The sequence below is a fragment of the Chiloscyllium punctatum genome, chromosome 3, assembly GCF_047496795.1.
Source record: "Chiloscyllium punctatum isolate Juve2018m chromosome 3, sChiPun1.3, whole genome shotgun sequence".
NCBI lineage: Eukaryota > Metazoa > Chordata > Chondrichthyes > Orectolobiformes > Hemiscylliidae > Chiloscyllium > Chiloscyllium punctatum.
Window position 1 is genome coordinate 75,664,842 of NC_092741.1, and position 12,255 is coordinate 75,677,096.

Consider the following 12,255-nt stretch of genomic DNA (forward strand, 5'->3'; position numbering starts at 1 on the left):
CAATAATAGGTGGAATATGTACGTGGTCTCCACAATGCCCCCGCCCCTACTCACGGGGACGAATGAGAGAGGCCCCCGAGTGAAAGGCGCGCGAGCAGAAGGCGCGGGTTTTGGAAGCCCGGGGGAAAGTGGCGGTTTGAAGCTGCAGCAGAGCTCGAGTCGGACTCTGCTGCTACCGAAAGAGCGAAAGGACCAGAGTTATCTTTCCCAAAACTGATGAGGTGAGGAGGTTGTGCAAAACCCGGTATCTAGTCAGGTCTGTGGAGAGGAATACGTTTTCGACATCAAGCACACGGTAACTTCCCGGACGCCTCACTGGAGAGATTTTCCAACAGAATTTCGGGGTCTTCATTGAATTGTCTTCTAACTCTTTGCCGATCTTTTCTCATGCCTTCACATTTGAATCGTCGATTAGCTCCCAATAGCAGCCATAGCGCTGCAAAGTCCTTAATTGAAATCGTGATCAGTAATGCTAGGTTAACTTCACTCACCATCGCTGATTCCTGATCTGCTGAGCATTTCCATTTTTTCCCCTTAATCACAAATATTATCGATAATAACAGTTCAATTGTTATTCCTTGGTCTTCTCAACCGCCTTGAAGATTTTAACTTGGTTGAACACACCACCTTTCTCTTTTGTGGTCCATACACTTGGTTATCATTTCTAAATCATTAGCAACGTATCCCCCCCCTCCAGCCTGTCATTTCTCTTCCGTTCGCTAATTTAGTCTATGTTTAAACCAAGGGCAGGAAGAATCCAAACTGAGTGAACAGATCATTGCTGAGGGGGCCGTGATTTGATGGCACTATTACTTAAAGCATCTATTACTTTGGCGGTTTTCAAGCGCAGACGGGCAATTGGCCAGATTACATCGATCCAGTATTTTGTGGACAGGACAGAACATATGCAGTTATCTGTATTGTCAGGTAGATGGTAGTTTTAGAGATTTTGGAACACCTTGGACATGATTTTGGAGCACAAGCACAGCATCTGGGATATTGTCAGGGCCCTTTGCCTTTTCTGTACCAGTGGCTTCAAGCTTTTCGTGTGGAGCGATTCAAATTGCCTGAAAACTGGCACCTGTGATGATGGGACCTGTCTCAAATTAAAATGGATTATCCATTCCACTTCTAGTTGGCCGCAAATGTTTCAGCTTTATCTTTTACACTGATTCTCAACTCTGCCATCATTGAACCTGGAGATGTTTGCAGAACCACCTCCTGCCATTAGTAGTTGCTGACTACTACCATTCACCATTGGATGTGGTGGGATCACAGAGATTTGATTTGATCTATGGATTATTGGATTGTTTATTCCCAGCTATCACATGCTGCTTTTACCATTTAGTATGCCATACTGTAACTTTTCTGAGTTTAGCACTCAATTTTTGGGTATTCCTGGAATGTTCCCCTCCATATCTCATTGGACATCTTGTTGTTCTTTTGGTTTGAAGATATTGTTAAAATTAGGCATCTGTCAGATTATGAATCTACAGGTTAGAATTATAATTCTGAATCTGATAGGCAACTAGGCAGGTGCTGTAGACCGTTTGATCGGTTAGATTTTTCTGATATAGCAGAGTGGTATTACCATACAGCATAATGTGTGTGCCAGCACCATTGATGGGTCCATCTCATGGGAAACATTATATCCAGAGATGGTGATACACGAGTAAAATACAATTTATGGAGTATAACTTTTTCAGACTTTTGTCTATAGGCAGCAATAAATTTTGGCATGTGCCTAGATGCTAGTGAGGGGGCTTTTGCTGGGTCAACTGTGCAATGTGTGCTTTCATTGTTTCTCGTGACTAAGTGAGTATGTATTTTGTTTTACTGCTTTTTGACTTGTTCCGCAGGGTTCAGTGGTGAAACCTTTGTTGTTTGTAATATATATGACCTGGAGGAAAATGTAGGTGGTCTGATAAGTAGGTTGATGGATAATAAAAATTGGCAGAGTTGCAGCTGGTGAGGAGATTGTCAAAGGCTATAGCTGGATATAGATAGATTTCAGATGGGAAACGAGAAACAAATTTGTGAGGAGATTCCAGTTATCTGTAAGAATAATAGGGTGGTTTTGGTAAGGGATTTTAAATTTACAAACGTAGACTGGGACTGCCATAGTGTTAAGGGTTTAGATGGAGAAGAATTTGTTATGTGTTTGAATCAGAAAATTTTCTTGTAATGTGTGGATGTACCTACTAGGAAAGGTGCAAAACCTGGTCTACTCTTGGGAAATAAGGCAGGGTAGGTGACTGAGGTGTCAGTGGGGGACCACTTTGGGGGCCAGTGACCATAATTCTATTAGTTTCAAAATAGTAATGGAAAAGGATAGACCAGATGTAAAAGTTGAAGTTCTAAATTGGAGAAAGATGGTATTAGGCAAGAACTTTCAAAAGCTGATTGAGGGCAGATGTTCGCAGGAAAAGGGATGCTGGAAAATGGACAGAAATGAGATAACGAGAGTCCAGAGACAGTATATTCCTGTTTGGGTGAAAGGAAAGGCTGGTAGGTATAGGGAATGCTAGATGACTAAAGAAATTGAGGGTTTAGTTAAGAAAAAAAGAAGGAAGCATATGCCAATTATAGACAGCAGAGATCGAATGAATCCTTGGGAAAATATAAAAGCAATAGGAGTATACTTAAGAGAGAAATTAGGAGGGCAAAAAGGGGACATGAGATAGCTTTGGCAAATAGGATTAAGGAGAATTCAGAGGGATTCTGTAAATACATTAAGGGCAAAAGGGTAACTAGGGAGAGAATAGGGCCCCTCAAACATCAGCAAGGCAGCCTTTGTGTGGAACTGCAGGAGATGGGGGAGATACTATAACGAGTAATCAGTATTTGGAAAATGACGTGGAATGTGGGGAAATGGATGGTGACATCTTGCAAAATGTCCGTATTACAGAGGAGGTGGTGCTGGATGTCTTGAAACACATCCTAGTGGATAAATCCACAGGACCTGATCACATGTACCCAAGAACTCTGTGGGAAGCTAAGGAAGTGATTGCTGGGCCTGTTGTGCTGAGATATTTGCATTATTGGTAGTCACAGGTGAGATGTCAGAAGACTGGAGGTTGGCTAACATGTTGCCACTGTTTAAGAAAGGTGACTGGGACAAGCCAGGGAACTATAGACCAATGAGCCTGACATCAGTGGTGGGCAAGTTATTGGAGGGAATCCGGAGGGATAGGATGTACATGTATTTGGAAAGGCAAGGACTAATTAGGGATAGTCAACATGGCTTTGTGCGTGGGAAATCATGTCTCACAAACTTGATTGAGTTTTTTGAAGAAGTAACAAAGAGGATTGATGAGCGCAGAACAGTAGATGTGGTCTATATGGACTTCAGTAATGTGTTTGACAAGATTCCCCATGGGAGACTGGTTAGCAAGGTTGATCTCATGGAATACAGGGAGAACTAGCTGTTTGGATACAGAATTGACTCAAAGGTGAAAGACAGAGGTTTGTGGGTGGAGGGTGGTTTTTCAGACTGTGACCCGTGGAGTACCACAAGGATCGATGCTGGGTCGACTACTTTTCATCATTTATATAAATGATTTGGATGTGAGCATAAGAGGTATAGTTAGTTTGTAGATGACACCAAAATAAGAGGTGTAGTGGACAATGAAGACAGTTACCTCAGATTACAGTGGGATCTTGATCAGATGGGCCAATGGGCTGAGAAGTGGCAGATGGAGTTTAATTCAGCTAAATGTGAGGTGCTGCGTTTTGGGAAAGCAAATCTTAGCAGGACTTGTACACTTAATGGTAAGGTCCTTGGGAGTGTTGTTGAACAAAGAGACATGGGAGTGCAGGTTCATAGCTCCTTGAAAGAGGAGTCGCAGGCAGAGAGGATAGTGAAGAAGGCATTTGGTATGCTTTCTTTTATTGGTCAGAGTATTGAGTACAGGAGTTGGGAGGTCATGTTGCGGCTGTACAGGACATTGGTTAGGCCACTGTTGGAATGTTGCATGCAATCCTGGTCTCCTTCCTATCAGAAAGATGTTGTGAAACTTGAAAGGGTTCAGAAAAGACTTACAAGGATGTTGCCATGGTTGGAGTATTTGAGCTATAGGGAGAGGCTGAATCGGCTGTGGCTGTTTTCCCTGGAGCGTCGGAGGCTGAGGGGTGACCTTATGGAGGTTTATAAAATCATGAGGGGCCTGGATGGGATAAATAGACAAAGTATTTTCCCTGGGGTGGGGGAGTCCAGAATTAGAGAGCATAGGTTTAGGGTGAGAGGGGAAAGATATAACAGACCTCAGGGGCAACATTTTCATGCAGAGGGTGGTACGTGTATGGAATGAGCTGCCAGAGGAAGTGGTGGAGACTAGTACAATTGCAATATTTAAAAGGCATCTGGATGGGTATATGAAAACGAAGAGTTTAGCAGGATATGGGCAAGGTGCTGGCAGGTGGGACTAGATTGGGTTGGGATATCTGATCGGCATGGACAAGTTGGTCTGTTTTCGTGCTGTACATCTCTAGGACTATATGACTATTTGGACAGAGATGTGGCAAATGGAATTTAATCCAGACAAATGCAAGGTGATACGTTTTGGAAGATGTGAATGAATTATACAGTAAACAGCAGAACCCCTAGGAGGGATCTGGGTGTACAGATCCATAGATCACTGAAAGTGGTAACACAGGTGGTAAGATGGACAAGAAGGCATATAGAAGACTTGCCTTCATCAGCCAGGACATTGAATATAAAAGTTGTCAAGTTATGTTACAGCTATGTAAAATGTTAGTTAGGCCACATTTGGAATATTGTATGCAGTTCTAATAGCCACACTAGCAAAAGGATGTGGATGCTTTGGAGAGGGTGTGGAGATCAAGATGCCTGGTCTGGAGAATTTTACCTATGCGGAGAGGTTGGATAATCTCTGAAAGACAGGGCCTGACGGATGACCTGATGGAGGTCTACAAAGTTCTGAGAGGCATCGATAGGGTGGTCATAGATAGTCAGAGGCTTTTGTTCCTCAGAGTGGAAATGTCAACTACAAGAGGGCACAGGTTCAAGGTGAGAGGGGGAAAGTTTAGAGGAGAAGTGCAGGGTATATTTTTCAGTGACGGGTGGTGGGTGCTTGGAACGCACTGCCAGTAGAGATGGTGGAAGCAGCCAAGTTAGCAACATTGAAGGCGCATCTTGTTTGACACAAACAGGAGGCAAACAGAAGAAATGAAACCATGTAAGGGCAATAATTAGCTGGTCCAAATAAGGACTAGGAATCACCATAGGTTTGATGGGTTAAAGGGCCTGTTCTTGAGTTGTATATTGTATTGACTTTCCTGTTATGGCTTTGGCCCAACTGAGTGACCTGTCAGGCCATTTTAGATGGCAGTTAAATGTTGTCGTCGTCGTCATCGACGACTTGAATGTAGAGTAGACTAGTAAGGATGGAGATTTCCTTTTCTAAAGGACTTTATATTTCAAATGAATTGACTTTGAATTTCAACTTCTGCCATCATGGAATGTAAGCTTTTGTCTCTGGATCATTAGACTGGAACTCTGTTTCTCTCATAACATTAACAGAATGCTGCTGTATCTAGCACCCAGATTGCTATTACTGTAACAGTGTACCATGAAATAGAAGAGTTGTATTAACGTCATGAACTTAACTTAAATTGTAGATAGCTCTGACTTTACAAAGTAGCCAGTAGAGGTTTGTTCATTTATGAAAGTAATACTGTGTACCCAAATGTATAGTTTTAAGGTGTCTAGTAACAATGAATCATGTAGTGTAGGGTGCATTTGTGTCCTTATTGTTTTGTGTACTCCATGTATTTTATGTAGTCCAGTATTTATAGAGTCATAGAGATGTACAGCATGGAAACAGACCCTTCGGTCCAACCCGTCCTTGCCAACCAGATATCCAAACTCAATCTAGGCCCACCTGCCAGCACCCGGTCCATATCTCTCCAAACCCTTCCTATTCATATACCCATCCAAATGCCTCTTGAATGTTGCAATTGTATCAGCCTCCACCACTTCATCTGGCAGCTCATTCCATACACGTACCACACTCTTTAAAAAGAAAGTTGCCCCTTAGGTCTCTTATATCTTGCCCCTCTCACCCTAAACCCACCCCAGGAAAAATACTTTGCCTATTTACCCTATCCATGTCACTCAATTTTATAAACCTCTAAACCTCAGCCTCCGATGCTCCAGGGAAAACAGCCACAGCCTATTCAGCCTCTCCCTATAGCTCAAATACTCCAACCCTGGCAACATCCTTGTAAGTCTTTTCTGAACCCTTTCAAGTTTCACAACATCTTTCTGATAGGAAGGAGACCAGGATTGCATGCAACATTCCAACAGTGGCCTAACCAATGTCCTGTACAGCCGCAACATGACCTCCCAACTCCTGTACTCAATACTCTGACCAATAAAAGAAAGCATACCAAATGCCTTCTTCACTATCCTCTCTGCCTGCGACTCCACTTTCAAGGAGCTATGAACCTGCACTCCAAGGTCTCTTTGTTCAGCAACACTCCCTAGGACCTTATCATTAAGTGTACAAGTCCTGCTAAGATTTGCTTTCCCAAAATGCAACATGTCTCATTTATTTGAATTAAACTCCATCTGCCACTTCTCAGCCCATTGGCCCATCTGGTCAAGATCCTGTTGTAATCTGAAGTAACCCTTTTAGCTGTCCACTACACCTCCAATTTTGGTGTCATCTGCAAACTTACTAACTGTACTCTTATGATCGCATCCAAATCATTTATGTAAATGACAAAAAGTAGAGGATGCAGCACCGATCCTTGTGGCACGCCACTTGTCATAGGCCTCCAGTCTGAAAAACAACCCTCCACCACCATCCTCTGTCTATTTACTTTTGATTCAATTTCTTTTTTTTCAGTCTTAAACGGTAAAAATGCCTGTTGTTACTCCAAGAAAAAGGAAACATAGCTCTTCAAAAGATGATTGGTAAGTTGTGATATTTTGCAGTTTATTGCTATTGAATATAGGATAATTTGTTTCTAAAGTTTTATGGTTTTGGAGGTATCTCTGTTCCAGACTGAGTGAAAATGTATATTGTACTTTTTATTTATGACTGTCGCCTACTCCATTAATTTTATGTTCAAAATAAACTAATTAACTATTAATCTGATTTCATGGGAACCAACCACATGGTATTTTTAAATCTGAATTGTTTCAAATATCTGTTGAAAACCTAGAGAGTTCATAGATTGAAATTAATATAATTTTTAAGGAAAAGCATATGTATGGAGTGAGGTGGGAAACTTTTAAAATAATTGGAAAAAGACGCTTATTTATTCATATGTTGTGGACTATATAACATTTCAATAATACAGTTCAAACGATTATTTGGGATTGGTTGCGAAATACATGTGAAATATGATTGTGGTTTTGCTTGCATTTTATTCCTTTCTGTGAATTAGTGCTGGGAGCTTTTATTCACAAGTCACTGAATTCATACTGGAGTCAAGCTTTGCTGTGAAATAATTGATTTTCGATGATTCTAACAGTCACTTTTTCTTGTTTTCTTTAACAGTCAACATTATACTCCCTTCAATGTAGCAATATCAGGAGCACTGACAAAGAAGAGAATCCTTGATTTTGATGAAGTTTCCTGTCCATCAAGAATGTCATCCCTGGAAGTAGCAGACTCACCAATGTTAAGATGGTCACAAAGAGATTCTGATTCTGTTCAAGAAATTTTTTGTGACAACTGCATTTCACCACAGAAGTTATCTATTAATAAATGTCAAGATAATTTACAGAATAAAGTCTCCAGACATTCTCTCAATAGAAAGGAGTATTTACAGAAACCTACTGTACCTGCAACATCTTTCTATGGGAAGGGGAGGCAGCTATACCTCACACCTCTTGAGAGAAAATTGGTGGGTGCAAACAAGCTTTCGAAGTATGTCATTGTCGATGAACAACCCAAGATGAAAAATACCAAGTTACAAATGAAAAAGCATATCAATACAAAAGTGCAGTTGGCAGTTGGCTCCAGTTCGAAACATCTAATGGATTCCAAGAAAACCAGAGTAACACAGAAAGGTGGACCTAACAACACCAGGGATCTGAATGAAAATGCATATTATGGATCTATAACCAGGACACTTGTTTTCAATTCAAAAGTAAATGGCCAAAAAGTACAGCAGAAATCAAGAATCCAAACAGGTGCAGCTTTCTTTTCCACGGGCAGAAAATCACAGATGTCATTCACTAAGAAGTTGCCAGAACTCAATGCCAAGTTAGTTTCATCAAATACTTGGGTCCAACATGAACAGGATAGAAGAGACATGAAAGATGATGTCAAGAAAACTAACAAAGAAGTTCTTAAAGCAGATAATCATGATAGTGGAACATGTAATGAGATTAGACAGAGCTCTTACAAAATTAAAACCAAAGCAGAAATGGGAAGAAAAACTGAAAAATGCATGCATCTGCCTTCTAACCTGTTCAAGGTATTGCTTACAAGTGAGGTGAAAGTGATGCTTCAGAAAATTGATGTGACACAATTTAAACACCCAGCTTCAGTAACCAAGGAGAAGTCATTTCAACAGGGAGATTTAGCAACAAAAGTAAGATAAATAATTTGGATTTAAAATTCTAAATTCTTGCTTTCTTTTTTCCCATCAGTATCTAGGTTTTTAAATGAACTATTGGGTTACTTAATGAATTACTCCAGTTTACTTGATGAATTCTTATTTCTTTTTGTAGCACTCTATTTGAAGATGTAGACAGGAGTGTCTAAGCTTTTTGTCTTTATGGACCATGTTGTGAACAGTGAAACTTTGGTACATAAAAGCATAGGTTAAGGGCTCTTTTATGCAGTGGTGGTGTCCCTACCTCTGACCAAGCAGGCATGGGTTCAAGTCCCACCTGCACATGCGAATACAAATCAGAAGTATTCATTTAAGACCTCACCCACATCCACAGGTTGTATGATAGATGCCCTTTTGGCCTCTAATAGTCTCACTCTGTCCTCTTACTCTTCATATACTTTTAATAAGCCTTGGGGTTTTCCTTAATCTGCTCAAGATATTTTGTGGCCCCTCTTTTCACTCCTGATTTCTTTTTTTCAGCAACGTCCTATACTCTCCAAACTTTAGAAGCACCTCAATTGTTTTCCATGCACTGGACCTGACATGGACTTCCTTTACTTTATCAAACTCATAATATCTCTTGACATTCACAGTTCCCTGGACTTACTGCCATTGCTCTTAGGGGAACATGATGATTTCCACTTTGCAAATGTAGACTGACTTGTAAGTAGCTGCTACCAGTCTGTTTGTCAGATCCTGTCTAAGTTCAATGAAATTAAAATTGGCTTTCCCCAGTTAAAACACAACTCCAGTACTATCCATATGCCATTCCATAATGATGTTGAAACATACAATCTTATGGTCACAGTCCCCAAAGTGTTTGCCCATTAAACTTTAATCACTTGACTAGCTTGATTTCCTAGGATTATGTCAAACACTTCCCAGCTCTAGTATGACCATCTATGTGCTGACACAAAAAAACCTCTCCTGAATGTATCCTTTCAAACTAAGGTGATCTAGATAATGTTAGTAAAGTTGAAATTCACTAAAATTATAACCCTGTTTCTGTTTCACCATCTGTGATCTGTTCCTCTATCTCCTTCTAACTGTTGGGAGGCCGGTAGCATAATCCTGGCAAAGTAATTGCCCCTTTCTTTCACTAAGCTCTACCCAGCTGGCTTCATTTGAATTCCCTTCGAGAACAACCTCCCTCATTGCTGCTGTGATGGTTTCCTTTATCAATAAAGCAATGTCCCACCTCTCTCTGTGTCATTCCTTCACACTGAGGCTGTGCCCTCGGGTCCTACTAGATCCTACCTCTCTGCGTTCACTCTTCCCAGGCCTCTCAATATTCTTTACATTTCAATAGAGCTTCACCTAAAGCTCCCTAATTAAATCTGCCTCATTACACATCACCAAATCCAGAATTGCCTATTGCATCATGGAGTCTGTCACAAGTTGCACTAATAAAGCATTTTATAGGCATTCTGTGAATTCCTTTTTTCTTGGGATCCTCTACCAATCCAGCTGTATATTGAAATCCCTTATAAATAATATAATTGTGTTTATCCTATTTTCTGTTTCCTGATTTATTTTCTGCCCCACATCCTGACTACTGGTAGAAGGCCTCTACGTAACTCCCTTCAGGGTCTTTTTTTCCCCTTTGTGGTTCTTCAACTCTATCTGCAGATTTGATGCCTTCAACTCTTGGTCACTTCCTACCATCTCTTTTTAATTTCATTTACAACAAGGTAAACCCACCACCTCTATGCATCTGCCGATCCTTGCGATCGGACATGTGTTCTTAGATATTTAGTTCCCAGCCCTGATCCCCTTGCAACTACATTGGTGATACCCACAGCATCATGTCCACCAATTTCAGTCTATGCTACAAGCTTATTTACCTTGTTTCATATACTACTTGAATATGAGTGCAACACCAGCAGTCCTACATTGAGTGCCCCTTCTCATATTTGTCCCCTTAACTGTTGTGACTGAAGTTAGATTCCTAAGCCTTTCCATACTCTGTCCTATTACTTGTTCTGGAAACTCTAATAACCTCTGCTAAGCTCCACATCCCCACTACTTTTACCGTAATTTTCCATGCATTCGAATCCAGCCTAATTCACGTGGAGTCAATTCCATTTGATCAGCTTCATCTTTTCCCAGTAATTGTACCAATGTCCCATGAATTTAAATCCATTTCTCCTAATCTTTAACCCCTGCGTTTATCACTTTAATCTTGTTGAACCTGTTCCAATTAGTTTGTGGTTCAGGTGTTGGCTGTGTATTAATTTAGCCAACAGCTGCTAATACTCTCTCAGCAGAACCTCTTTCCCCTTTCTGTTTATATCATTGATACCTACGTGGAATATAACAACTGGATCTTCCCCTCCCACTCCAAGTTCCTCTGTAGCCCAAATGAGACATCCTGAACCTACACACCAGGCAGGCAACACAGACTGTCAATCCTGACCACAGGGAACCTTGTCTGTACCCTGACTATATTAAGGAGATTACAAGTTCATTTCTCTTTACTTTCCCCTCTTGATTAGCTCCCTGTTCCACGATGCTATGGTCAGTTTGCATACCCTTCCTACAGTCACTGCTCTCATTCACTTGGGGCAAGAATCTCAAACCTATTAGATGTGTTCAATGGCTAGGGCTCCTTCAGCACTACCCCCTGGATCCCTGTACTTGCCTCACTTGTAGTCATGTTCTCCTGTCCCTGACTACTAATTAAATTCAAGTTGGTTAATCTAAGGGGTGTGACTGCCTCCTGGAACACTGTGTCAAGTAACTCTTCCACCTCGCTGATATATCATAGTGTTTGAAGCTCAGACTCTTAACAACTCTGAGCTAGAACTGATAAGCCAGATAGGTCCTCCCCTACCCGACTTTCAGCATATACATCAACCTTTTCCTCACTAGAATCATTTCTAAAAAATGGTCACTGAACCCAAAATGTTAACTCTGCTTTCTCTCCACAGATGCTGCCAGACCTGCTAAGTTTTGCCAGCAATTTCTGTTTTTGTCTCTATTTTGTTTTCTTGGTTCCTTAATTTGATTTCTTTAAAAATAATCCTCCTGGTCTTTAGTCTGTACTTTGTAACTATTTACCTTCAGTTTTAAAGTAACCTACAATAGATAATCAAATTAGTATTATTAACAGCTAATAAATAGGTTTACCTGTGATGTCATTCTTTCGTTTGTGCTGGCACTGTGTTCCAGTGCTTAAATTTATCCTGTGAAAAGACCTTACAAACTTATTCAAAAAAAGCAGCTCTTCTCCTCTGCACTGAATTCCTACTCAGCCTTTGAATTCCCTGAACTGTATACAGTGGAACCTCGATTATCCGAATGAGATGGGCGGGCACTATTGCGTTCAGATGATTGATTATTTGGATAATCGATTTGACTTTAAATAAGGGAGGTCGTACAAATCTAATGCTGTGCTCTACCGGAGAGTTTGTTTAAATCTATAAGTTTGATGAGTCTGCTATTTAAACAAACTAATCTTTGCATTCTGCAAATTGCAGGTTAAACTGAGAAGAACTAAACCCTTATCACCACAAAAATATATAAAATCCCAACATTAAACAAGGTCCCAAATAGCTTCTATGATCACTAGAGCATTTGTCAGTTTCTGTGAACTCAGTGTCACGATAGAAAGGCAGAAGCATTGCCTCCCGCATGCGTTTACTTTCTCGGCCATTTTTT

The 12,255-nt window shown here is 40.7% G+C and overlaps 1 protein-coding gene across 2 annotated transcripts in view; it reads left to right on the forward strand.

The window, feature by feature from the left end:
• The first annotated feature begins 73 nt into the window (after nt 1-73).
• esco2 (establishment of sister chromatid cohesion N-acetyltransferase 2) overlaps nt 74-12,255 on the forward strand; it is a 51,746-nt gene continuing 39,564 nt past the window's right edge. Inside the window, exons 1-3 of one of the 2 annotated variants that reach the window (XM_072555244.1) lie at nt 74-295; nt 6,873-6,940; nt 7,530-8,571. In XM_072555244.1, coding sequence (XP_072411345.1) covers nt 6,888-6,940; nt 7,530-8,571 — 1,095 coding nt within the window. In that variant the 5' untranslated portion in view covers nt 74-295; nt 6,873-6,887. The remainder of the gene's footprint in view (nt 296-6,872; nt 6,941-7,529; nt 8,572-12,255) is intronic. The other variant, XM_072555239.1, reaches the window with a different exon arrangement.